This window comes from Pseudophryne corroboree, chromosome 8, assembly GCF_028390025.1.
Source record: "Pseudophryne corroboree isolate aPseCor3 chromosome 8, aPseCor3.hap2, whole genome shotgun sequence".
Lineage (NCBI taxonomy): Eukaryota > Metazoa > Chordata > Amphibia > Anura > Myobatrachidae > Pseudophryne > Pseudophryne corroboree.
The window spans coordinates 332,736,663-332,764,271 of NC_086451.1; the positions used below are offsets into that span (position 1 = coordinate 332,736,663).

Genomic DNA, 27,609 nt, shown 5'->3' on the forward strand with positions numbered 1-27,609 from the left:
CACAGCTACGGCTGGAAAGTCAAATTTTTTGCCATATGTTCCCTCACAACCTAAGATAGCACCGTATTACCAAATGCAGTCCTTTCGATCACAAAAAGGCAAGAAAGTCCGAGGTGCGTCCTTTCTTGCCAGAGGCAGGGGTAGAGGAAAGAAGCTGCACAATACAGCTAGTTCCCAGGAACAGAAGTCCTCCCCGGCTTCCACTAAATCCACCGCATGACGCTGGGGCTCCACAGGCGGAACTAGGCCCGGTGGGGGCGCGTCTCCGAAATTTCAGCCACGAGTGGGTTCACTCCCAGGTGGATCCCTGGGCTATAGAGATTGTGTCTCAGGGATACAAGCTGGAATTCAAAGAGATGCCCCCCCACCGTTACCTCAAATCGGCCCTGCCAGCTTCCCCCTTAGAGAGGGAAATAGTGTTAGCTGCAATTCACAAATTGTATCTTCAGCAGGTGGTGGTCAAGGTCCCCCTCCTTCAACAAGGAAAGGGTTACTATTCGACCATGTTTGTGGTACCGAAACTGGACGGTTCGGTCAGACCCATATTGAATTTAAAATCCCTGAACATATACCTGAAAAGGTTCAAGTTCAAGATGGAATCGCTCAGAGCGGTCATCGCAAGCCTGGAAGGGGGGGATTTTATGGTGTCTCTGGACATAAAGGATGCTTACCTTCATGTCCCCATTTATCCACCTCATCAGGAGTACCTCAGATTTGTGGTACAGATTTGTCATTACCAATTCCAGACGTTGCCGTTTGGTCTCTCTACGGCACCGAGAATATTTACCAAGATAATGGCAGAAATGATGGTGCTCCTGCGACGGCAAGGAGTCACAATTATCCCGTACTTGGACGATCTCCTCATAAAGGCGAGGTCCAGAGAGCTGTTGCTGATCAGCGTAGCACGCTCTCGGGAAGTGTTACAACAGCACGGCTGGATTCTAAATATTCCAAAGTCGCAGTTGATTCCTACGACTCGTCTGCCCTTCCTGGGCATGATTCTGGACACATGCCAGAAGAGGGTTTATCTCCCGATGGAGAAGGCTCAGGAGCTCATGACACTGGTCAGAGACCTATTAAAACCAAAACAGGTGTCGGTGCATCAATGCACGCGAGTCCTGGGAAAGATGGTGGCATCATACGAGGCCATTTCTTTCGGCAGGTTCCATGCGAGGACCTTTCAATGGGATCTGTTGGACAAGTGGTCCGGATCACATCTAAAAATGCATCGGCTGATCACCCTATCCCCCAGGGCCAGGGTGTCTCTCCTGTGGTGGCTGCAGGGTGCTCACCTTCTCGAGGGTCGCAGATTCGGCATTCAGGACTGGGTCCTGGTGACCACGGACGCAAGCCTCCGAGGGTGGGGAGCAGTCACACAGGGAAGAAATTTCCAAGGGCTGTGGTCAAGTCAGGAGACTTGCCTTCACATCAATATCCTGGAACTAAGGGCCATATACAACGCCCTACGTCAAGCGGAGACCCTGCTTCGCGACCAATCGGTGCTGATTCAGTCAGACAACATCACCGCAGTGGCTCATGTAAACCGCCAAGGCGGCACAAGGAGCAGGGTGGCGATGGCGGAAGCCACCAGAATTCTTCGCTGGGCGGAGAATCATGTAAGAGCACTGTCAGCAGTGTTCATTCCGGGAGTGGACAACTGGGAAGCAGACTTCCTCAGCAGGCACGACCTCCACCCGGGAGAGTGGGGACTTCATCAAGAAGTCTTCGCGCAGATTGCAGGTCGGTGGGAACTGCCACAAGTAGACATGATGGCATCCCGCCTCAACAAAAAGCTACAGAGGTATTGCGCCAGGTCAAGAGACCCTCAGGCGATAGCTGTAGATGCACTAGTGACACCGTGGGTGTTCCAGTCGGTCTATGTATTTCCTCCTCTTCCTCTCATACCCAGGGTGCTGAGAATCATAAGAAGAAGATGAGTGAGAACAATACTCCTTGTTCCGGATTGGCCAAGAAGGACTTGGTATCCAGAGCTGCAAGAAATGCTCACAGAGAACCCTTGGCCTCTGCCTCTAAGACAGGACTTGTTGCAACAGGGGCCCTGTCTGTTCCAAGACTTACCGTGGCTGCGTTTGACGGCATGGCGGTTGAACGCCGGATCCTAGCAGAAAAAGGCATTCCGGATGAGGTTATTCCTACGCTGATAAAGGCTAGGAAGGACGTGACGGCTAAACATTATCACCGTATATGGCGAAAATATGTTGCTTGGTGTGAGGCCAGGAATGCCCCTAGGGAGGAATTCCAGCTGGGCCGTTTCCTTCACTTCCTACAGTCGGGAGTGTCTTTGGGCCTAAAATTGGGTTCCATTAAGGTCCAGATTTTGGCCCTATCCATTTTCTTTCAAAAAGAACTGGCTTCTCTACCTGAAGTTCAGACGTTTGTAAAGGGAGTGCTGCATATTCAGCCCCCTTTTGTGCCTCCAGTGGCACCTTGGGATCTTAACGTGGTGTTGAGTTTCCTAAAGTCACACTGGTTTGAGCCACTTATGACCGTGGAGTTAAAATTTCTCACGTGGAAGGTGGTCATGCTATTAGCCTTGGCTTCAGCTAGGCGTGTGTCAGAATTAGCGACTTTGTCACATAAAAGCCCCTATCTGGTTTTCCATATGGACAGGGCAGAATTGCGGACCTGTCCGCAATTTCTGCCAAAGGTGGTGTCATCTTTTCATATGAACCAACCTATTGTGGTGCCTGTGGCTACTCGTGACTTGGAGGATTCTGAGTTACTTGATGTGGTCAGGGCTTTGAAAGTTTATGTAGCCAGAACGGCTAGGGTCAGGAAAACAGAATCTTTGTTTATCCTGTATGCTTCCAACAAGCTTGGTGCTCCTGCTTCAAAGCAAACTATTGCTCGCTGGATCTGTAACACGATTCAGCAGGCTCATTCTGCGGCTGGATTGCCGCTGCCAAAATCAGTTAAGGCCCATTCCACTAGGAAGGTGGGCTCTTCTTGGGCGGCTGCCCGAGGGGTCTCGGCATTACAGCTTTGCCGAGCGGCTACTTGGTCAGGTTCAAACACTTTTGCAAAGTTCTACAAGTTTGATACCCTGGCTGAGGAGGACCTTGTGTTTGCTCATTCGGTGCTGCAGAGTCATCCGCACTCTCCCGCCCGTTTGGGAGCTTTGGTATAATCCCCATGGTCCTTACGGAGTCCCCAGCATCCACTAGGACGTTGGAGAAAATAAGATTTTACTTACCGGTAAATCTATTTCTCGTAGTCCGTAGTGGATGCTGGGCGCCCGTCCCAAGTGCGGACTTCTTCTGCAATACTTGTATATAGTTATTGCTTAAATAAGGGTTATGTTATGGTTGCATCAGGGTTGATCTGATGCTCCGTTGTTGTTCATACTGTTAACTGGGTAAGTTTATCACAATTTATACGGTGTGATTGGTGTGACTGGTATAAGTCTTGCCCTGGATTCCAAAATCCTTTCCTTGTACTGTCAGCTCTTCCGGGCACAGTTTCTCTAACTGAGGTCTGGAGGAGGGACATAGAGGGAGGAGCCAGAGCACACCAGTATCCAAATTCTTTATTAAAGTGCCCTGTCTCCTGCGGAGCCCGTCTATTCCCCATGGTCCTTACGGAGTCCCCAGCATCCACTACGGACTACGAGAAATAGATTTACCGGTAAGTAAAATCTTATTTTTGCTGTAATTCCACCTCTTAGTTTCAAGGGACACTATATTAAAAATAAAACAACAACAACAGATAAGTTAACTTTTTATTTCATTTCCCTTTTATTGAGTCAAGCTGTAATTTTATATTGTGTTAGACTAATGTTACCCAGTGTGCTAGGTCTCAGACTGGCAATGACAGTAACTGATACACAGACTCTGTGACAATGACGCACCAGAAGACTGTGCTGATTAATTTTATATTCAACAATTGTATGTCCGGCTGAGTATGTATATATAGCATAATGTATCTTTTGTGTTGAAAGAAGCTTCAGCCGCTGCATCGTAGCACTTTGTATACAGTTACACACAGATATACAAGTGTCTCATATCAAATCAAACAACACAGACTCCTGGTGTGTCCTAGTTGCTGCACATTTTCGAATACAAAGTTGCAAAGAAGATGCCGGGCACTACCAGATCCGCACAGGACTTGGCAAACAGAGAGGTGCTGTTTGGCATGACTGCAGCTATAATGTATGAGGACACATTTGGGCCATTCAATGAAAATGAGTAAAAATGTCCCATACGTGACACTGTAAAAAAAAAAAATCTGTAGCTGTGTATCTTTTAAATTTTCAGCATAGATTGACAAGTTAAATTCTAGCTCTTATTTATAGGTTTTTATAAAAAAAAAAAAACTAAAAAAAACCTAACACAGGCTCTTAATTTGAGGTTGAAGGGAAATTATCAAGTAGATGTTTGCTCTATAAAACGTTGGTGGACTTGGCTTGTCCATACGTGACAGTGGACATGCCCATTTACAGAAAATGGAGGGAGGGGTTTATATGCATGATAACAGATGATATTATATTATGTAAGGCAGTGGTAGCCCACCCTGGTCCTCAAGAACTGCCAACAGTTCACGTTTTCCAGCTCACCTAGCAGGTGCACAGGTGCAGTCATTACTCACTGACACATTTTAAAAGATCCACATTTGGAGCTAATTACATCATTTGTGATTCTGGGGCAGATGTATTAACCTGGAGAAGGCATAAGGAAGTGATAAACCAGTGATATGTGCAAGGTGATAAAGGCAGCAGCCAATCAGATCCTAACTGTCAATTTACATATTGGATTTGATTGGCTGGTGTGTTTATCACCTTGCACATATCACTGGATTATCACTTCCTTATTCCTTCTCCAGGTTAATACATCTGCCCCTCCTTGAGGAGACCTGGAAAACGTGAACAGTTGGTAGCTCTTGAGGACCAGGGTTGGCTACCCCTGATGTAAGGTATGTAAAAATGAAGTCACGGTTACTTGAAGCAGCCAGGCTGTGATATGTTCTGTTCCCTGTTTCTCAAACATGTCAGTCAGGATGGGTACTGCATTCTCATCTGAATTAATATTAAACATAGGTGTCCCCCAGGGGTGTGCTTTGAGGCTCTTTTTATATTCATTGTATACTTCTGATTGTACTTCAAATCCAGAGTACAATTTTATTGTAGAATTTGCGGACGACACTACGCTAGTAGGATTGATTAGTAAAGGTGAGGAGGACAGTTATATGGAAGAGGTGAAGCAACGTGTTAAGTGGGGATAGAATAATTTGTTCTTAAATAGTAAAAAGACTAAGGAGGTGGTGATAGATTTTAGAAGATCAAGGAAAAACCCCCCCACAGCCATTGTTTTTGAACGGTGAGGTGGTAGAGATCGTCAGTAGTATTAAGTTCTTAGGCATTATTCTTACTGAGGACATATCGTGGTCTTCTCACATTTCTGCTGTGGTTGGGAATGCTCAGCAGGGCCGGATTAAGGGAGAGGCTGTCGTCCCGGGCCCCCACACCCAGGAGCATAGTAGTCTCCCCCCTCCCGGCAGCTCAGCTCAGCTGTTCATTAACAGCGCTGCCGAGGAGGTGTTCCTTGCACAGCATGTCCTAGTCTCACTGGATTTCAATGCAGCATCCCGCAAGACTATTAAATGCTGAAGAACACCACCTCGCGGCGCTGTTAATGAACAGCTGAGCCGCCGGGAGGGGGAAGACTACTACGCTCCTGGGTGTGGGGGCCCTGACTCGGGCATCCGCTGCACCGCCGGATGGACAGTGCACGTGTGTGTGTGTGTGTGTGTGTGTGTGTGTGTGTGTGTGTGTGTGTGTGTTGTGTGCAGCATGGGTGTGTGTGTGTGTGTGTGTGTGTGTGTTGTTTGCAGCATGTGTGTGTGTGTGTGTTGTTTGCAGCATGTGTGTGTGTTGTGTGCAGCATAGGTGTATGTGTGTGTGCAAGGGTGGGCTCAGGGGTCTGTCATCTACTGAAGTGGGGGCCCCCACAACTTCATTGCCCGATGCCCCCACCATGCTTAATCCGGCCCTGATGCTGAGCAATGCCTTTTCTTCTTGCGAAGACTTCGAGTAGCAGGTATACTGAAGCCTGCGCTTGTGAACTCCTACTGCGTAATTGAGAGTCTTTTGACTTATGCTATTACGGTGTTTTATGGGAATTCCAAGTGTTTCGACTGTGGCTCTTTAGATAGAGTAGGGAAAGCTGCTGAGAGAATCATTGGCCAATCCCTGCCTAAGAGAGGATATTTTTGCCAGGAGGAGTATAGCAGGAGCAAATAAAATCATCTCTGATCCTAGTCATCCATGCAACTATTTTTTTTTTCTCTTTGTTGCCTTCCAAGAAACTTTCCAAGTGTCTTGGATGCCGCACCAGTAGGTTGTGGAACAGCTTCTTTCCATCTGTTATTGTTAGTTTACATTTTTAAAATATTAGTATTTGAATAATTATTGGAGTCGTAAGTGTATTGCATTGTAATTTCACCTACGCATTTTTTAATGTTGTAGTGACAATAAACTATTTGAATTGAATAGAACCTGTAGAAATAGAGGGAGAGCTGTGACATGTTATGCCAGACATACTGTGCCTTTTAAAAACAGTTTCAATTTGAAAAAAGAAAATGTCAATTTTACTGAAAGTAACGCAATATTCTTCTGCAAAGCCTGTGGACTTCAGCTGTACAAGCGCTGATCTCATGAACCTAATGCCATGTGGGCCAGCATATTGGTTACACCCAGATGATGATCTTATTTTTTTTAACCTACGTACTGACTAATACATGCAGTAGAGATCATGTGTAATTATTTTATGAAGTAGTAATTAAAAAGTTACTCCGTTACTGAATTTTCCGCCTAAAACACTTTTTCCCCCAAAAACAATTTGGGGACAGTCACATATAGGTAGGGTCGTATTAACGGTCACATGGGACAATGGCTGAAAATGATCAAAGGTCTATTGTAAAAAGCTGTGTGACCAGTGCTGTCCACTTACCAGCCCCAATGTCTCCCAAAATCAGCGCCGGAGCAGAACTCCCCGATGCCCTGTGCTCGTCCCACCACATAACGCATGATGCCATGTGATGGGGCAGGGCTGCTGGCTGGACAAAGCATAGAGCTGCCCAGGTGCTGTACACTGCTACACCCTGCATGGTGTATTCCTGGAGTATACTTTGGATGCTCAGAACAGCACTGCAGCAGCACTATTGTGCCATTCCCTGCTAACCAGATCCAGGGGCCATGGGGCAGTGATAGCAGCATCATTTTGTGAGGGGAAATAGTAATGTTTTTTTATAATTATGTTTTATGGCTGACCATGTGGCCAACTGGGCGGCCGGTCATCATCGTGCTGTCATTATGATGGGCCTACTTTTATAAGGTCCTGTCTGCCTTCATGTAGGTCAGGGGTGGGGAACCTCCGGCCCGCGGGCCGTATAAGGCCCGCGAAGCCGTTTGCTCCGGCCCACCCGCTTCTCCCAGTGAGACACGCCGCCGCTCAGTCCGGCGGCAGCGTGTCTCAGCTGTCAGTGTCAGGACAGGGAGGTGAGCGCGGCGGCGGCGTGTAGAACTTGAAACCAGCCGCCGGTTCGTGAGCCAATCAGAGCTCGCGGACCGGCAGCCAATCAGGAGCCGCGGCTGCCGGTCCGCGAGCTCGGATTGGCTCTCGAACCGGCGGCTGGTTTCAAGTCCTACACGCCGCCGCCCAACATAGCCGTGCTCTCCTCAGTGTCCTGCCGAAAGGAGCGGTAAGTAGCACGGAAGGGGGGGGGGGCACTGTGGGGGCATCTGTATACCTGGCACTGTGGGGGGCATTTGTATATCTGGCACTGTGGGGGCATCTGTATACCTGGCACTGTGGGGGCATTTGTATACCTGGCACTGTGAGGGGCATTTGTATACCTGGCACTGTGAGGGGCATTTGTATACCTGGCACTGTGGGGGGCATTTGTATACCTGGCACTGTGGGGGGCATCTATATACCTGGCACTGTGGGGGGCATCTGTATACCTGGCACTGTGGGGGCATTTGTATACCTGGCACTGTGGGGGCATCTGTATACCTGGCACTGTGAGGGGCATTTGTATACCTGGCACTGTGGGGGCATTTGTATACCTGGTACTGTGGGGGGCATTTGTATACCTGGTACTGTGGGGGGCATCTGTATACCTGGCACTGTGGGGGCATTTGTATACCTGGCACTGTGGGGGCATTTGTATACCTGGCACTGTGGGGGCATTTGTATACCTGGCACTGTGGGGGCATCTGTATACCTGGCACTGTGGGGGCATCTGTATACCTGGCACTGTGGGGGCATCTGTATACCTGGCACTGTGGGGGGGGCATTTGTATATCTGGCACTGTGGGGGGCATCTGTATACCTGGCACTGTGGGGGCATCTGTATAACTGGCACTGTGGGGGCATCTGTATAACTGGCACTGTGGGGGGCATCTGTATACCTGGCACTGTGGGGGGCATCTGTATACCTGGCACTGTGGGGGCATTTGTATGCCTGGCACTGTGGGGGCATCTGTATGCCTGGCACTGTGAGGGGCATCTGTATGCCTGGCACTGTGGGGGGCATTTGTATACCTGCCACTGTGGGGGGCATTTGTATACCTGGCACTGTGGGGGGCATCTGTATACCTGGCACTGTGGGGGCATTTGTATACCTGGCACTGCGGGGGCAATTGTGGATCTGGCACTGCACTATTGGGAGCATATGTGTATCACGTCCCATTTTAACTGGCCACAGCCATTTTTGGGGGGGCACGCGCCTCCGGCGCGCACACACAGTACCTCTATGGGGCAGACCTGCTGGGGGGCAGGGTCATTTTTTAAGTTGAGAATTTTTGTATGGCCCCCGAAGGATTTTATAAATATCCAAATGGCCTTCGGTAGAAAAAAGGTTCCCCACCCCTGATGTAGGTAGTAAGGATGTGTTCACTGAAATGAGACCCATGCAGACCAGCATGCAAGGACACTTAGGGGTATATACAGACTCATACAAGTGGAAATGTTGCCCATAACAGATTCTAGCTATTATCTTCTAGAACGTGCTCTATAAATGATAAGTACAATCTGATTACTATGGGCAACAATCTCCATTTACTGTATATAAACTGGCACTTTATTGTTTGAACCTACTATAAGTCAGATACAGTGTACACTGATGGCACATACTGTATGCCTCCGATGCCGCGGTGTGTACAGCCTGAGGTGTTTTTCATGCATGAATTTTTTTTTTATTTTTTTTTAAAGTAAATTACTTCTGTTTACTTCCAACTCTGCATCAGCCCTTGTATGCCTAATGTGTATTATCATTGTGTCAGACAGGGACCAGCTACCGCTACCATTATTAAACTTACTCCAAGACACAACCCATCGCACCCCCTCAAATCACCAGAAACTGCCATAATCAGAATTAATTATTTATTATGTCATATAATAAGGCATGATGTGTGATAACATATTGTCTACATAATGTGAAAGCATCATTTCTCAGATCTGCACATCAAATGTAATATATATATATATATATATATATATATTTAGATGTAGATTGAGCATTCAGTACTGTGATGATTGTACGTAAAGGTGTGTTTGCCATTGTTTATACTTTAGGCTCCAGGAGCAAGCGGCAGAAACTATTGAGGCTCTCCATGCAGCAGGGATGAAGGTTTGGGTGTTAACAGGAGACAAAATGGAAACTGCAAAGTCCACATGTTACGCCTGTAGGCTGTTCCAGAATAACACTGAACTGCTAGAACTGACCACCAAAAATTTGGAAGAGTTTGAAAGAAGAGAGGATCGCTTGCAAGAACTTCTCTTGGAGTACCACCGAAAATTGGTACAAGATGCACCTAAAATAAAAGGAAGCAGTAAAGGGTAAGAATTGTATTCCTGCCAGAAATTTTGCTTTTACAAGTAATATGGAGAACCCATTACTTACCCACAGTGACCTCCATTAGAGTGTACACTGGATGTGTACCACAAATCTCTGCACACTGCTGTGTCTGTATTTCTGCCCAGTGCACATAAAGGTGTAGGCATGCGCCCCACTCTCGGCAAGCTAGAAGTGCATATAGGTTTTCAGAGATCTATAAATAAGGAAAAGAAGAGCACTTTGCATAGGTGTAAACATCACCAATGTCCAGTCTTCTACCACTTCATTACCACCCATTTAGTTAAGTTAGACCTTTCTCTGCTTCGACTGTAATTCTACTGTGTTTAGTCCGTTTTGTAGTTTAATGGAATCATATGAATCGACATTAAGATGACCTGTTTATTTACTGTAAGTGCACAGTACGCTCGCTCCAGGCTAACTCCTCCCATTGGCCCAATAAAAAAAAATGTTTTCCACTGCAAAAGCCAGTGTCTAGACCTGCAATCCCATGCACTAAATAGACATTAAACCTAAATCCAAATGAGGGTCTTGCATTGTGCCTTGATTTTTTTTTTTTCCGGAAAATTACCTTTAGGATAGTGCTGAGCTGATGTCCAGGAGAATTATTTCTATGTACTAGGACAGCGGTGGCCAACCCGCGGCTCTCGAGCTGCATGCGGCTCTTTCTATCTCCGCAGGCGGCTCGAAAGCTCCCGCGGCACCTCCCGCTGCCCTTGTCTGCAATGTCCGGCGTCGGCCCGTGAGCCAATCTGAGCTCATGGACCGGCAGCCAATCAGGAGTCTTAGCTGCCGGTCCGCGAACCGTCCCCACAGTCTTCTGGACAGCCTCTTGTAGGACAGTTCTGTCTGCCAGTAGAACTGGTAAGCCTGATTTGAAAAATCGGTGAGGAGGGAAATTTTGAAGTTCCAGCCTGTAACCCTGGGACACAATATCTATCACCCAGGGATCCAGGCCAGACGATACCCAGACGTGACTGAACTGTCTGAGTCTCGCTCCCACTGGCCCCACCTCCAGGCCGCGCGGTCCACCGTCATGCGGAGGACTTTGGAGAGCATCAACGCCACCGGAGAGTGGAGACTGTGGGGCAGGAGAGGCACACGCTGCGCTCTCCTCCCCTCACAAGCAGCAGACTGAGCAGAGCAGCAGCACGAGGGTGAACAGCACTTGGGGGGGGGGCGCAGTGTGGGGACGTGTATCTTACACTGGGGGCATATCTGGCACTGGGGGGACGTGTATCTGGCAGTAGGGGCATATCTGGCACTGCGGGGACGTGTATCTAGCACTGGGGGCATATCTGGCACTGCGGGGACATGTATTTGGCACTGGGGGCATATCTGGCACTGGGAAGACGTGTAGCTGACAGTGGGGGCATATTTGGCACTGGGGACATATCTGGCATTGGGGGGACATGTGTACCTGGCACTGCGGGGGCATATCTGGCACTGGGGGCATATCTGGCACTGGGGAGATGTGTATCTGGCACTGGGGGCATATCTGGCACTGGGGGCATATCTGGCACTGGGGAGATGTGTATCTGGCAGTGGGGGCATATCTGGCACTATGGGGACATATATGTATCTGACACTGTGGAGGATTATATGTATCTGGCACTGTGGGGACATATATGTATCTGGCACTGTGGGGACATATATGTATCTGGCACTGTGGGGGCATATATGTATTTGGCACTGTGAAGGCACCCATTTTTTTATGTTTTTATATGTATGTGGCACTGTACAGGGGCTTTATTTGTATGTGGCACTGTACAACGTGACTAAAAATGGGGTTATGACACAAGTCATACTCCTACAAAAGTCAAACCGAAAGGTGTGCGCATAAAAATGGGGTGTGGCTTTGTGACAACTATGCCACGCCCCCATTTTTGCTCGCGCGCCTTCGGCGCACTCATGATATGGCTCTTACCCTTGACTACAAATCTTTTCTAGCTCTTTGTCACTGACTGGTTGGCCACCCCTGTACTAGGAGATAATGACATAGACATTATTCCATGTATTGTACATTTTATTTGTTTGTAAATTTGATTTATTGTTTATTAAGTATCTCTGTTTATGTACTACTATGTAAGTATGTACCCTCTGTGTTGTATGTATTGACCTGCAAATCACTGTATTTCAGGAGCTGGTCAGAACACCAAGATTATGGGTTAATAATTGATGGTTCAACACTATCTCTCATATTAAATTCCAACTGCAGTTCCAGTCATTACAAAATTATATTTCTGGCAATTTGTCAGAAATGTACAGCGGTCTTGTGTTGCCGTATGGCTCCACTGCAGAAAGCACAGGTACGTCCTGTATCACTAATCAGTAATTATGTTATGTGTATAGACTAACATATTGCACTAAGGGGTACATTTACTAAGCAGTGATAAGAGCGGAGAAGTGAGCCAGTAGAGAAGTTGCCCATGGCAACCAATCAGCATTGAAGTAACATCTATATTTTGCATACTATAAAATGATACAGAGCTGCTGATTGGTTGATGGGGAGATTTCTCCACTGGCTCACTTCTCCGCTCTTATCACTGCTTAGTAAATATGCCCCTAAAAGAGCTTTTCTCTGCCATTCAGCTTAAACACTTGATGTGGGTGATGGCATTGTTACAATTAGTGTATGACACATACAATAATGTATGTCCGCAGATTGGCAAACTTGATTTCCGCAAGAACAGTAAAAAAAAAAAAAGGACACAAACAATTATTTTAAATGAATCCTTCCTTTGTGGGTCTGTGACGTCCTTTACCTCTGGCATTAAAAATAGCTTTTACACTTATCTTTTCTAAATAGATTGTTAAAATGGTAAAGAATACCAAAGGGAACCCAATCACATTATCTGTGGGAGATGGAGCAAATGATGTCAGTATGATTTTGGAAGCACATGTTGGAATAGGTAAGGGATTGAGAATCATTACTTTAAGTTTTGCTTTTCCGAACATTCATCATGCAAGCCCAACAAAACGGGAGATTGAAAATTCCCAAAATGTATTCCATCTTATGTATTGGAGAAGATAGACTGTATCTCACATTATAGTATGTCTCACACTGCAGAACACTTATATGGTAACTCCACTGAGAAGAATGAAAGAAATGGGCCTGATTCTCAGGAGAGAGCAGAGCAAAAGAGAACAACTGTGCACCTGGGTAAAACCATGTTACAGTGCAGGAGGGGCAGATGTAACATGTGCAATTAGACTTCTGTTTGGGACGGGCATGTCCAAACAGTATACTTTTAATTTGCCGGCTGGCGGAATCCCTCCAGCCAGAATACCTGCGCTGCAGGACTATTCCCACTCATGTGTGTTCACGACACCCATAGAACTGAGCCTGCAGTGTGGCGAACACAGCCACCCTGCTGGTGGCATACTGGCATCCAGGATACCAATGTCTGAATATTGACAGCCGGCATCCGGCCACTGTTAAATCATGCTGAGTCCGTCCAAACTCATTACAGTGTGAAAATAAAGCTGGCCAGTGTTTGTGGGCTGCATGCAAAAGCAGCCAGTATTTATCCTGTATGTAGAAGAAAGAAAGAAATGTATTTGTATTACCACATGGGTTGTCCTGGTGCTGCACCTACTTGCTCTTTTTTTTTTTTTTTTTTCATTTCCTTACTCCCACCTCAGAATCAGGCCCAAAGTGTGCAGAAAGCAATTTGCATGTACTGTTACTTGAAATAGGAATTCACCCTGAAATAACCTGTTTAAAGTCTCATACATGACTGTCTTTTTGTCATATATGCAAATACTGTGCAAAGGCTTTAGGCAGGTGTGGAAAAATGCTGCAGAGTAAGAATGCTTCCAAAGATAGAAGTGTTAACAGTTTGTTTGTTTGTTTGTTTGTTTGTTTGTTTTTTTGTTAATTAACAAAATGCAAAGTGGATAAACAGATGTCAAATCTAAATCAAATCAATATTTGGTGTGACCACCCTTTGCCCTCAAAACGGCATCAATTCTTCTGGTACACTTGCACATAGTAAGGGATTTTGTAGGATTATAGGGGGTAATTCAGAGTTGATCACAGCAGCAAATTTGTTAGCAGTTGGGCAAAACCATGTGCACTGCAGGGGGGGCAGATATAACGTGCAGAGAGAGTTAGATTTGGGAGGGTTGTTTTGTTTCTGTGCAGGGTAAATACTGCCTGCTTTATTTTTATACTGCAATTTAGATTTCAGTTTGAACACACCACACCCAAATCTAACTCTCTCTGCACGTTATATCTGCCCCCCTGCAGTGCACATGGTTTTGCCCAACTGCTAACAAATTTGCTGCTGCGATCAACTCTGAAATTACCCCCATAGTCAGGTGTATGAGTAACCAATCATACCAAACGTGATAATAATGATAATTTCTTTATTAGGCCTCCGTTGTAGTCTTTGATATATTTTTCATTCTTCTATATTGTTTACTTCTAGGTATTAAAGGAAAGGAAGGTCGCCAAGCGTCAAGAAACAGTGACTATGCTGTACCAAAATTTAAGCACTTAAAAAAACTCCTTTTAGTTCATGGACATTTGTATTATGTGAGAATAGCGCACCTTGTACAGTATTTCTTTTATAAGGTAAGGTAATCTCTAAATAAAAGTACAGTATGATAAGGAAGTGGCCTGCCTCTGTACTTCTACCTGCAGATAAGGGGGGATATTTTTAGTACCCATATATAGCAGAAAACTGTGTAACATCTACTTGCTGTAGGTATTTAAACCTTTTCTGTGAAATATTTTGATAATAATATACATTAATATTGCATACATCAGTGGCTCTCAAAACTCAACCATCACGTCTTTTGAGCATTTCTGTCTGTGGAAGCAGAAGGGATAATTACTGATCCAGCAAAATAGATTAATTTAATTGTGCATGATTAAAGTAATCCACAAAACATGACCTTGGGTGGTGCTCGGACTGGAGTTGACACCTGGCATAAGTGATGGTTGCAAATTGTTTCATGCGCAGTTAAGAGCCAGTAGTGGACATTTATTTTTATATGTGTGTGTGCGCGCGCGCTTTAAATCAATCCATCTATATCAACACCTCAAGATTTATCTCTTCTTCTCACTACTCCACATCCATCACACCATTCTCCAGATACCTGCACTGTCCTCCCCATATGCTCCAGAATCCGACTCAAATCATTCACCCAAGGCTGCAAAGCGCTCACACAACCTCTTCATATGTCTCAGACTGCATCTTAAGAGACTACCCTCACATCCTCCACAGCTCTACTGCATTAGAGCCTTGTTGTGTATCCAGATTTCAGTTGAAGATTCACCAATTATTGACTTTCTTGTTCTTTTTCAGAACCTGTGCTTCATTTTGCCACAATTTTTGTATCAGTTCTTTTGTGGATTTTCACAACAGGTACGTACATATTCATTACTGCTCCCTGCAGAGTATTAGCTGCTTTGTTTTAATCAGACTTAATGTAACTTTAGCAACATGGCTACTGTACTTTGAGTAATACCACTTTCAGACAGAGAAAAGAACCCGGTAATTTCCCGGCTCTTGAAGGGTCGACCCGGGATTTTTTTCTGTCAGAAAGGGTCAACATGGGACTGAGTTCCCGGGAATTCGACTCAGGTTTTGACCTGGGTTTTTCCCAGCTCTTACATGGGTTGCCGGCTGTCTGAAAGGGTCCAACCCAGTATTTTAGAAACTGGTCGCGGTTAACAGAGCTTATTGGCTGAGCTGGCGGGGCACTGGCGATAGGCTGAGCAGCAGGGTCTCTCTGATTGGCTGAGCGGGCGTGGCACTCCTCTTGGCATAAGACTGTGCCAGCAGCTGCATCAGGCTTTCATTTGCTGTGTGAAACAGCGAAAACCAGCAAGAAGCCAGGAACTCCGGGCTACTCGGCAGTAACTCGTCGGCCATGGCTAATGCAATGCTGTGATCAGTCACCACCCACTTTTCATGACCTCATCTCTGGGTGCCATATAAACAGTCCATTTTTTATGACACACAAGTCTATTGCAGGGCTGACACGGGTTCTGTCTGAAACGGGTCGACCCGGGAATTATCCGGGTTAAATGTGCTGTGTGAAAGGGGGTAAGGGACTGTAACCCGGGTTTTTCCCAGTTTCACAAAACCGGGAAAAATCCGGGTTTTTGAGATTTTTCTGTCTGAAAGTGGTATACTGTAGGTGACGCTCCATGAGTCAGGGCTGTAGCTGGGTGTGGTGTACGTAATCACTGCTGCAAAGCCAACAATTTCCACATTACATCACCTAAACCTTGTGTACTTTGTCCTGCTGTGGATTTGTTTAGCAGTGTCAATTTTAATCTCTATTATGGTATTAAAAAGAAAATACAGAAAATGGTGTATTGTTTTTTTTCTTGTCTTCTACTGGCCTATGTTTTGTTAGTCTTGTGGCGTTATTCATATTTTATGACTGTTGTTTTAGGGTGTTTTTTTTTATTTATATTTTATTAAAGTCTTCCGTATTTTACACCTATCCAGACGCTATAATTTCTCTGGTCCCTAGAAAAACACATTTGAATTTGGCTGTATGTAAAGATGTCTAGAGGAGTGTTTTATCTTTATATCTGTTTTGTGGGCTTTTATTTATTTATTTATTTTATAGTTTTGTTTTTAGCTATGTTGCTTTTTTTAATCCGTGCTTGCAAATTAAAAACTACTAAACCAAATGCAACATTTATTTGGGGATTTTTTTTTTTCATTGTTGTTTTTTTCCTAATTTCTCTCTTGTTTTTTTTTCCACTGTACAGTGTGATGAGTTACACTTTTTTGTGTGTGTGGGATTTCAATATTGTACAAAACAAATTGATGAAAAGAGTGTCTTGTGTCCAGGGTGACTAAACGGGGGTACACATGGGAGATTTCTCCCGGAGAAGTGTGCTGAGCGATCTATTACAGACCGCTCAACACACATCTCTTTCCCCGCTCAGCACAGCGCGATGTGTGCTGAGCGAGGTGGGGGTGGGGGAGGCGCTCATTTCACCCAGCGGTGAAATGAGCGATCTCACTAGATTGGGCATGGCGATAGCGACACGCGGGGCCACGCATCACTGTCGCCAGCATCCCTACACACGTAGCGATGTGTTCTTAATTTCTAAGCAATCTAGTCAGATTGCTTAGAAATCAAGTGAACATCGCTCCATGTGTATCCCCCTTAACATAGCCTTCCAGAGATTGTCGTGTTATTAATAGATGCAGGCTACGCTTTTTCTCTCCTTTATCATTATTATCCAGCATCCAAATAGGGCCTGTTTAACAATATGGTGTGATGTACACAAATTTGTTATTATAGCAACCACATATGTAAACTTTTACAACCTGCTATAAAAATGTTCTTCTTCATATTTTAGAGCACAGTATCCTATGATTATTATATAAGCTCAGATGTCTTTATTAGTTGAACATTTTTTTTCCATATTTGATCATCTGTTAATTTTGTGTTTTAGCCACTTTATGATGCTGCTTACCTGACAATGTACAACATCTGCTTTACCTCACTGCCGATCTTGGCCTACAGCCTGCTGGAGCAACACATCAGCATTGAAACCCTCATCGCCAATCCTAAATTATATATGTATGTATGTTTAAACAGTGATCTGTACATTTTTAAATAAAATTTCATTCCTTTTAAAATTTGTTATTTTAAAAGTTTTTAAAGAACAGACCCACATCGCCAATAGTGTGTTTGTGGTATGTCTGTATCTGTAAATGCTCCCATATCTAGGGGAAACTACATGATTTAGTTGACGGCATCCAAGAATGCTCAATTTTGGACCTTCCAATCAGAGAAGGTGGGCTGATTCAGAGTGTCCCTCACACAGGGGTCCATGTATCTATGCAGGTTTGCAGAAAGTCCCCTGAAACCTGCTGCCGGAGATATCTGTTGTGGCCCTTTTTTGTGTTTGGCCTAGGTTTCTATATGGGGACTGCAGGATGGATAAATATTTACGCTTGGAAAAGCATAGCGCTATGGTCCCGATAGCAAATACCAGCTTCTATCGGTTTTATCCATTGTAGCCTATAGGCTACAATAGTGTCATTTTATTCAGAGAGGAATTCTTCCAATCACCCTCCGGTGATGGCTACCACATTGGCTTGGTTAGGTCCGAAACCCAGAAGCAATCACTGTATATTTTTACACTGTGCAATGACAGGCTCCTAATCTGAGACCATGTCCCTGCAAGTAAATAATGACACCTACCACTGATAGATCATTATTGACACAATGTGCGTCAATAAGACACATGAATCCATGAGCCCCTTAGTGTGGTTTAGGTACATTCAAGCACCTTGTATTGTGGCCACATGCAAAAGCCAAAACATTTACAAGACCAATTATTTATATGAGAATCACAGTGCTATAAGAGAGTGTTTGTACTTTTTGTTTCCAGGGTTAGTTGATAGTGGTAGAGCCTTCATCTGCGTATGGGAAAGCACATAGATACTTATCTAATAAATATATTCCTCATACCTCCTCACTATGTTCATTTATTTAAAATCTAAATAAGGCTCCAATAAGAAGTATTTTAGGAGAAACTAAATGAATGAAGGATGTGTTTTCTAAAGTGATACCGAGCAGATATTTCCATCTGGACCTTAAATATATAAAACGTCACACTGTGCCTTATAATACGGGCAGTTACCAAAAGTATATTGAGGGCACGAAAGTATGTCTGCACTATGCTGGCAAGTATTCATGCACAATATTATCCAAAACTTTTAGTATATATGTAATTAACCCCTATTGCTTTTTTAGCAAACCATGATTTTTCAAGATGATGTTGTCAGGGGAAACAGTAATCCATTAGATTCTATGTGTAATTATATTATTGGCAGAAGAATAAGCCATTTAACGGTTTACAGTACGTCCATCTGTAAAATACAAGTTGATCTGGCTCTGGCAGGAGGTATCCGGACTATAGATCTACACAAAAGTTAGACATAACAATGGTCGACTCGACACACATATGGTAGACACAAGCGTTTTTTTATTTATTTTTCGTTTTTTTCTAAAACTTTTTCATACTTTACCATCCACGTGGACTACGATTGGGAATAGTAACCTGTGCCGAGCGCAGCAATAGTGGAACAAGACACCTTGCCCGAAGCATGGCGAACGAAGCAGTACACCAATGGGGCTTGTTTGTGGCGGGAAAGTGACAAAACATCCAAAAAAAAATACAAATTGTGTTGACCATTGCCACGTCGACTTTTTAACCGTGTCGACCATTCCTACCATCTACCTATTCTATGTCGACCTTTTGACCCTGTCAACCTAATGCATGTCACTGTAGACCTTTTTAGTGTAGATCTAATAATCCACACCCCTGGCAGGAGCAGGCATCCTGTATCCAACGATCACCAATACACCTATGCATTGACATCACATGATACATTTGATATTTGATATTATACTTTTTACAGTGTTTGTTAGTTAATATACTTTAATACAGGAGACCCATCTGAGCATAGGGGATATAAACCTAAACCATTATAATTTTACAGTATATTAAATAATTGTTCCTAATAAATTTATTCTGCTCTTATTTATGTATACCTGTGATTGTTACTAGTATCCATTCATGCAAAGTGATGATTTATAATCTAGATGTTGAATTGTATTGTAGTTTCATATAATTTACTATTTCACAGACTGGTTGTTTTAGAGGGCATGTTTCATATATTTGAACCTGATCATTGTGCATGCAGTGTCGGACTGGGACATGAAGGGCCCACCGGGGAAATGCAGTGATAGGGGCCCATACTTAGGGGTGTGGCCAGCCTCCACAGAGGCTTGAAATACACTACTGCAGTGTAATGCAACATATCTACCATGTATAATACAAATGCACAGTCTGGAATCTGATCCCAAGAGGAAGGAGTGGGCCATCAGGCAGTGGGGCCTACCGGTGGTTTCCCTGGTACCCCTGTGGGCCAGTCCGACCCTGTGTGCATCTATAGCTATATATTATTTTTCTCTATAGTGCATTATGTGCCTTTGCAGGCACTTTAATAAGGCATCACCTTTGCTTAGAGTATAGTTGTAATGGAGTTTTGTTTGTTTTATCACTTATAACTTACAGGAGAATATCTGACAATGCGATGTTGCAGTGGTTGCCTTTCTTATACTGGACTTTACTGGGGGCTTTTCAGGGACTGGTATTTTTCTTTGGAGTTTACCTGTTATTCCAGAATCCATTATTGGATGGCAATGGGCAGGTAAGATATGTCATTTATTATTATTATTATTATTATTATTATTATTATTATTATTATTATTATTATTATTTTTTTAAACATAGAATTGTGACGGCGGGTGAAATCCTCTTGGCCCGTCCAGTATGCTTTTCAAACACACATTATTGGCCCTCATTCCGAGTTGATCGCTCGCTAGCTATTTCTGGCAGAGCAGCGATCAGATAGTCGCCGCCCACAGGGGAGTGTATTTTTGCTTTGCAAGTGTGCAATCGCATGTGCAGCCGAGCGGGGCGAAAATGTTTTTTGCAGTTTCTGAGTAGGTCTGAACTTACTCAGCCCTTACGATCACTTCAGCCTGTCCAGTCCCGGAATTGACGTCGGACATCCGCCCTGCAAACGCCTGGACACGCCTGCGTTTTCCCTACCACTCCCAGAAAACTGTCAGTTGACACCCATAAATGCCTTTTTCCTGTCAATCTCCTTTCAATCGGTTGTGTGAATGGATTCATCGCTAGAATCTTTGCACAGAAACGATGCTGTTTGTACCCGTACGACGCGCGTGCGCATTGCGGTGCATATGAATGCACAGTAGTAACCTAATCGCTGCGCTGCGAAAAACGTCAGCGAGCTATCAACTCAGAATGAGGGCCATTGTTTGTAAATGTGGCGGCTTCTTCATCTTGTAATGTTAAAGAAAGAGAAAAAACAGTAAAGAAAGTAACATAATGTAAGGAAGCAATCTTATAACTCAGGCTGTAACTAGGGGTGTGCTAGCTGTGCCGCTCTACAGAGTGCAGGGCTTTGTGGGAGTCACTGTCTCTGGCCAGTGGTCCCGCATCTGGCTTAGTAGCCTGCCTGGAATGGCCCCCTGCGCCTCTGAAGCTTCCGTATAGGTGTGTACACACAGTGAGAGATTTTTTGCGATTTTGACTATATAGTCAAAATCGCAGAGGAAGTGCAGATCGCAAGATGAAAGTCACCTTGCGATCCCGATGTGCTGTCCTACAAGGTCTGTATCGCAAGCCTAGATAGACTGTGCAGGCAAGTCAATTTTGACTATCTAGTATAAAAGATAGTCAAAATTGACACTTAGCCAAAATCGTACAAAGCCAATATCGCAAGCACAGTCATCTCTGCTTGCGATACCGACCTAGTCCCTATCGCATAGTGAGAATCGGGGTTTAGCCCGAATCTCACCATGTGTACACACCTTTAGACACTCCAGACTTGCAGTCTGCACAGCTTCCAGAGCATCCTGTGCTGTAAGCCACACCCCCTCAGCATTGCATCCCAGCGCTGGACCCCCACCCCATAAGCGCTGGTAGCACAACCCCCTCAGCATGGCATCATGACCTCATGCGTTCGGGGTGTGGTCGCACAGGGCATTAGAAAGGGCTGTTACGGCACTGGTCACACTGCTACTCAGGAAGCTGTTGGGATATTGGGTGCACTGTCCTCCTGGTACATTTACTGTGTCTTTTTAGAAACAAAAGCTTGTAAAAACAAAAATAGAGCGGCTACAGATGTGGTTAATACTCTTTTTACATTCATTTCTAATTTCTTTATAGGATAGCATTTTTTAAACAATATACTTTCATATTGATAGCGCCCTTTCCACTCCAGTTTCATGAGAAATTCCATAGGAAGCAATTACTGAACTCTTTCATTTCATTGCATTAAATTTTGTTGGCTTCATTATGGTGTGTTCGTCATGGGAAAAAGAGAACTCTTACATTTCACTTTCTGTTTTAATGTCTGCATTAAGGTCATCACCGCTCATGGTAAGAATCTTTCCTTGATCTCGCCACCTTAAATTTGAGTCTACTTGATGTATACACCTGAGGTTCTCAAACACAGTCCTCAAGGCACCCCAACGGTCCAGGTTTTAGGTTTATCCATGCCTGGCCACAGGTGACTTAATTAGCACCTCAGTTAGTTTGACTTAACCGTCTGTACTGAGCCATGGATAAACCTAATAACTGGACCGTTGGGAAGCCTTGAGGACTGCGTTTGAGAACCTCTAGCTTTACACTATGGGGGTAATTCAGAGTTGATCGTAGATGCGCTAAATTTAGCACACCTATGATCATTTACTCTGACATGCGGGGGGATGCCCAGCACCGGGCTAGTCCGCCCCGCATGTCAGGCCCTACCCCCAACACAGGTACCAAAGCATTGCACGGCGGCGATGCTTTTGTACCTGACGAGTAACTCCCTGACAGATTTAGGTGGGTTATTTTGTTTCTGTGCAGGATAAATACTGGCTGCTTTATTTTTACACTGCAATTTAGATTTCAGTTTGAACACATCCCACCCAAATCTAACTCTCTCTGCACATGTTACATCTGCCCCCCTGCAGTGCACATGGGGGGTAATTCCAAGTTGATCGCAGCAGGAAATTTTTTAGCAGTTGGGCAAAACCATGTGCACTGCAGGGGGGGCAGATATAACATGTGCAGAGAGAGAGAGATTTGGGTGTGGTGAGTTCAATCTGCAATCTAAATTGCAGTGTAAAAATAAAGCAGCCAGTATTTACCCTGCACAGAAACAAAATAACCCACCCACATCTAACTCGCTCTGCAAATGTTATATCTGCCCCCCCTGCAGTGCAAATGGTTTTGCCCAACTGCTAAAAAATATCCTGCTGCGATCAACTTGGAATTACCCCCATGGTTTTACTAATTTGCTAACAAATTTGCTGCTGCTATCAGATCTGAATTAAGTCCTTAGGACAGATGGTCTAGGATGAAAGAGAGCAGTGATTGGTGAAGAAGTGGGTCTTGAGAGCCCGTTTAAAGTTTTGTAGAGAGGTGGAGAGTCTGAGGGGAAGAGGAAGAGAATTCCAGAGAAAGGGAGTAGCCTTTGCGAAATCTTGGAGTTAGGCATGTGAGGAGGTAATCAGTAGGCAGTAGAGATGGTGTGCATTAGCGGAGCGAAGAGGACAGGCAGGAGTGTAAATGGAGATAAGGGCAGAGATGTAAATAGGAGAGGAGTGGGTGAGGGCTTTGTAAGTGAGTGTGTGAAGCTTGAAATGGATTCTGAAGGAAATGGGGAGTTAGTGAAGGGTTTGTAAAAGAGGAGAGGTGGATGTAGTACATTTGGTGATGAAGATGAGCCGGGCTGCAGCATTGAGGATAGATTGGAGTAGAGAGAGGTATTTGTCAGAAATGCCAGATAAGAGAAGATTACAGTAGTCCAGTCTGTAATGACCAGTGAGTGGATAAGGGTCTTAGTAGGATCATGGGTGAGAAGGGGTCTGATCCTGAAAATAGTTTTGAGAGTAAAACGTTTGTGAGAGGTGCTAAGTGTGTGGCTTGAAGGAGAGGGAGGAGTCAAGGATTACTCCAAGACAGAGCACATGGCTAGTGGAGATAGTAGTGCCATCAAAGATAATGAAATTGTGAGAGTTGAGGTTGTGTGGGAGCAGGGCCGGTGCTAGGGTGTTCGGCGCCCCCTGCAAACTATAAATTTGCGCCCTCCCATACTTTACAAAGGGACAGCGCACGTCTTTGGTGCACACCGAAAAAGGGGTGTGGTCTTACACGGAAGTGGCATGGCCACACAATAGTACCCCCATTTCAAATTACGCCACAGTAGCGCAGTCTTATTCACATAACACCGCACCTATTAGTGCTTCTTATACATTAGTGCTTCTTATACACAAAGTCCCCCCTGTAGTAGTGCTGCTTACACAAAATCCCCCCTGTAGTAGTGCCACTTACACAAATTCCCCCCTGTAGTAGTGCCACTTACACAAAATCCCCCCTGTAGTAGTGCCACTTACACAAAATCCCCCCTGTAGTAGTGCCGTTTACACAAAATCCCTCCTGTAATAGTGCTGCTTACCCAAAATCCCCCCTGTAGTAGTGCCGCTTACACAAAATCCCCCCTGTAGTAGTGCCACTTACACAAAATCCCCCCTGTAGTAGTGCCGTTTACACAAAATCCCTCCTGTAATAGTGCTGCTTACCCAAAATCCCCCCGTAGTAGTTCCGCTTACACAAAATCCCCCCTGTAGTAGTGCCGTTTACACAAAATCCCTCCTGTAATAGTGCTGCTTACCCAAAATCCCCCCGTAGTAGTTCCGCTTACACAAAATCCCCCCTGTAGTAGTGCCACTTACACAAAATCCCCCCTGTAGTAGTGCCGTTTACACAAAATCCCTCCTGTAATAGTGCTGCTTACCCAAAATCCCCCCGTAGTAGTTCCGCTTACACAAAATCCCCCCTGTAGTAGTGCCACTTACACAAAATCCCCCCTGTAGTAGTGCTGCTTACACAAAATCCCTCCTGTAATAGTGCTGCTTACCCAAAATCCCCCCGTAGTAGTTCCGCTTACACAAAATCCCCCCTGTAGTAGTGCCACTTACACAAAATCCCCCCTGTAGTAGTGCCGTTTACACAAAATCCCTCCTGTAATAGTGCTGCTTACCCAAAATCCCCCCGTAGTAGTTCCGCTTACACAAAATCCCCCCTGTAGTAGTGCCGCTTACACAGTGTGTAAGGCACAGCAGCCGGCATCAGTAGCAGCAGGAGGGACAGGCAGCGCAGCACAGGGATGCAGGGCAGGGAGAGCGCCTGGCGCCTACCTCCACTGCATCCCTGTGCTGAGTGGGTAGCGCCGGGCCTGTGTGGGAGGGTGGGAAGATGATCAGTCCAGTCTTATCAAACTTATAGACATGTTAAGTTTAAGAAAGCGCTGGGACTTCCAGGAAGAGATATCAGAGAGGCAGTTGGAGATACGAGTGAGGAGAGTGGGGGAGAGGTCAGGGGAGTAAAGGTAGATTTGAGTGTCCACGGCATAGAAATTATATTAAAAGTCAAGAGCTAATGAGCTCACCTAAACTACTAGTTTCCTTTTAGGAACTTTCTGTATATTGGATTGGCAAGATACTGAATATCTATACTAGAACCTCATACTAACTGCTGTCAAGATTGTGCTTTGTACTAGCGTGAGGTTGGACAAACCCCAAACAATATTAGCCAATGCACCTAAAATCTGGGGATTAGTGATCTGGGTGCACTAGGACTCCTCCGTGCGATGCTGTGTCATGCTATGTTTGTAAAAACCCCACCAAAAACATTCTCAGATTTTTTTCTCTGATGAAGCATATTTGGGTATTGCTTGTGCATTAGTACTCAGAGGGGTACTAATGTATGATGGGAAGGAGCAGTACAGCAGCGAGAAGTAGGGCAATAATAAAGATTAGAGTAAATGATGGAGGGAGTGAATGAGGGTGGATTAATACTGATGCAGGATGTAGGGGTTAATTATGATGTTGCAGTATTGGAGATTTGAGCCGAGCGCTATGTATGCTAATGAGTGGTGTTCTGTGCAAAATATGTAGAAAAATAATATAAGAAAAATAAATAAAATAAAATAAAAATAATAGTAATATTGATAAAATAAAAATAAAAGAAAAAGAAGAAAAATAATACAGGTTGAGTATCCCATATCCAAATATTCCGAAATACAGACTTTTTTGAGTGAGAGTGAGATAGTGAAACCTTTGTTTTTTGATGGCTCAATGGCCCTCATTCCGAGTTGTTCACTCGCAAGGCGATTTTAGCAGAGTTACACACGCTAAGCCGCCGCCTACTGGGAGTGAATCTTAGCTTCTTAAAATTGCGAACGATGTATTCGCAATATTGCGATTACAAACTACTTAGCAGTTTCAGAGTAGCTTCAGACTTACTCGGCATCTGCGATCAGTTCAGTGCTTGTCGTTCCTGGTTTGACGTCACAAACACACCCAGCGTTCGCCCAGACACTCCTCCGTTTCTCCAGCCACTCCTGCGTTTTTTCCGGAAATGGTAGCGTTTTCATCCACACGCCCATAAAACGCCGTGTTTCCGCCCAGTAACACCCATTTCCTGTCAATCACATTACGTTCGCCGGAGCGAAGAAAAAGCCGTGAGTAAAAAAACTATCTTCATAGCAAAATTACTTGGCGCAGTCGCAGTGCGAACATTGCGCATGCGTACTAAGCAGAAAAACGCTGCGATGCGAAGAAAATTACCGAGCGAACGACTCGGAATGAGGGCCAATGTACACAAACTTTGTTTAATACACAAAGTTATTAAAAATATTGTATTAAATGACCTTCAGGCTGTGTGTATAAGGTATATATGAAACATAAATGAATTGTATGAATGCAGACACACTTTGTTTAATGCACAAAGTTATAAAAAATATTGGCTAAAATTACCTTCAGGCTGTGTGTATAAGGTGTATATGAAACATAAATGCATTCTGTGCTTAGATTTAGGTCCCATCACCATGATATATCATTTATGGTATGCAATTATTCCAAAATACGGAAAAATCCCATATCCAAAATACCTCTGGTCCCAAGCATTTTGGATAAGGGAGACTCAACCTGTAATAAAAATAATAATAATAATAAATTAGGGGAAAGGGGGAGGGGGAATTGCAATGTTTACAGCTCCTCTGTTGATATTTTGTTGGAGCTTTAAGACACTTTTTCAGCAGGGAGGAAAGAACAGTCTTTTAAATGAGCTATCCCTAACTTACCCTGTTTCTTCTTCTTTGATGTGGCCGTGACCGGGAATAACTTCCGGTAATGCTGATGTTATTGGCGGTGGTGTCACTTTAACTGGGTAAGCTAGCCTCTCCTGTGTTTAGGCTGTGGCTGCTACCCGAGTCCCTTTTCCACTTGCCGTGCTGTGGCTGTCCGATCCGCCGTAACCGGAAGTTCGGATCTTCACTTCCGGTAGTTCGAGTACTGGCGGCGGCGGTGCTGGCGTCCTTAGTGTCTGCTTCTTCTTATGATGTTGCAGTGATTAGTAATGGTGGATAGGGATAGTGATCATGAGGTAGGGGATAATGATGACTAAGGGTGTAGAGGTTAATGAAGATTGGGCTCAGTAATGACTTTGTCACTTGGGTTCATCGTTGTCATCATAACAATTAAGGGGAAATCATTGATGACAGAATGGGGGTAGTGATGTCATTTACCTTGAGTGAATGCTGGGAGGAAAACTAGACCATTTACAATGACCTTAGGAATGCCAGTGAAACCAATCTTAAGAACTGCGTGGCAAGCATGTTAGCATGCAGAATTACTGACCTTTTTACCTGGGTATTTAACGGAAAAAATCCAGGGAAAATAAATTATGCTCTGGGTTGGTTAAAGGAGGAGTTACATTTTTTATATGTATATTATTTATGGATAAAGTGGTTACTTTTATTCCTACTTAATAGATGTTTAGTGTGTTTTCACCATGATGATGTCACTTCCACGGGCATCTACACGTGGGGGGATCTTGTGGATGAATGTAGGTATTTACAGATCCCCTGACATTCACAGATGGGTTTACACTATTTCACTGTAAACATTGACTTGATCTTAACAAAGGTCCCCAAGCAGACTGAAACATTGACAAGGGGCCTAATTCAGCATGAGTAGATGTGCTCGCATCATTAGGGTAGACCCCTGCCAGGCCGCCATGTTTTGGGTCACAGTGGCGGCATGTGACATCAAGCAGGCACTGCGGCCCGCTCCACAAATGGTCTGGACATGCTTCTG

At 44.6% G+C, this 27,609-nt stretch overlaps 1 protein-coding gene across 7 annotated transcripts in view; it reads left to right on the forward strand.

Moving 5' to 3' along the window:
* ATP11C (ATPase phospholipid transporting 11C) overlaps window positions 1-27,609 on the forward strand; it is a 330,923-nt gene that overhangs the window by 275,347 nt on the left and 27,967 nt on the right. For all 7 annotated transcript variants that reach the window (XM_063937413.1, XM_063937409.1, XM_063937408.1 and 4 more), the window contains 7 exons: window positions 9,594-9,857; window positions 12,014-12,182; window positions 12,683-12,785; window positions 14,307-14,452; window positions 15,189-15,248; window positions 17,309-17,436; window positions 19,946-20,081. In XM_063937413.1, coding sequence (XP_063793483.1) covers window positions 9,594-9,857; window positions 12,014-12,182; window positions 12,683-12,785; window positions 14,307-14,452; window positions 15,189-15,248; window positions 17,309-17,436; window positions 19,946-20,081 — 1,006 coding nt within the window. The remainder of the gene's footprint in view (window positions 1-9,593; window positions 9,858-12,013; window positions 12,183-12,682; window positions 12,786-14,306; window positions 14,453-15,188; window positions 15,249-17,308; window positions 17,437-19,945; window positions 20,082-27,609) is intronic.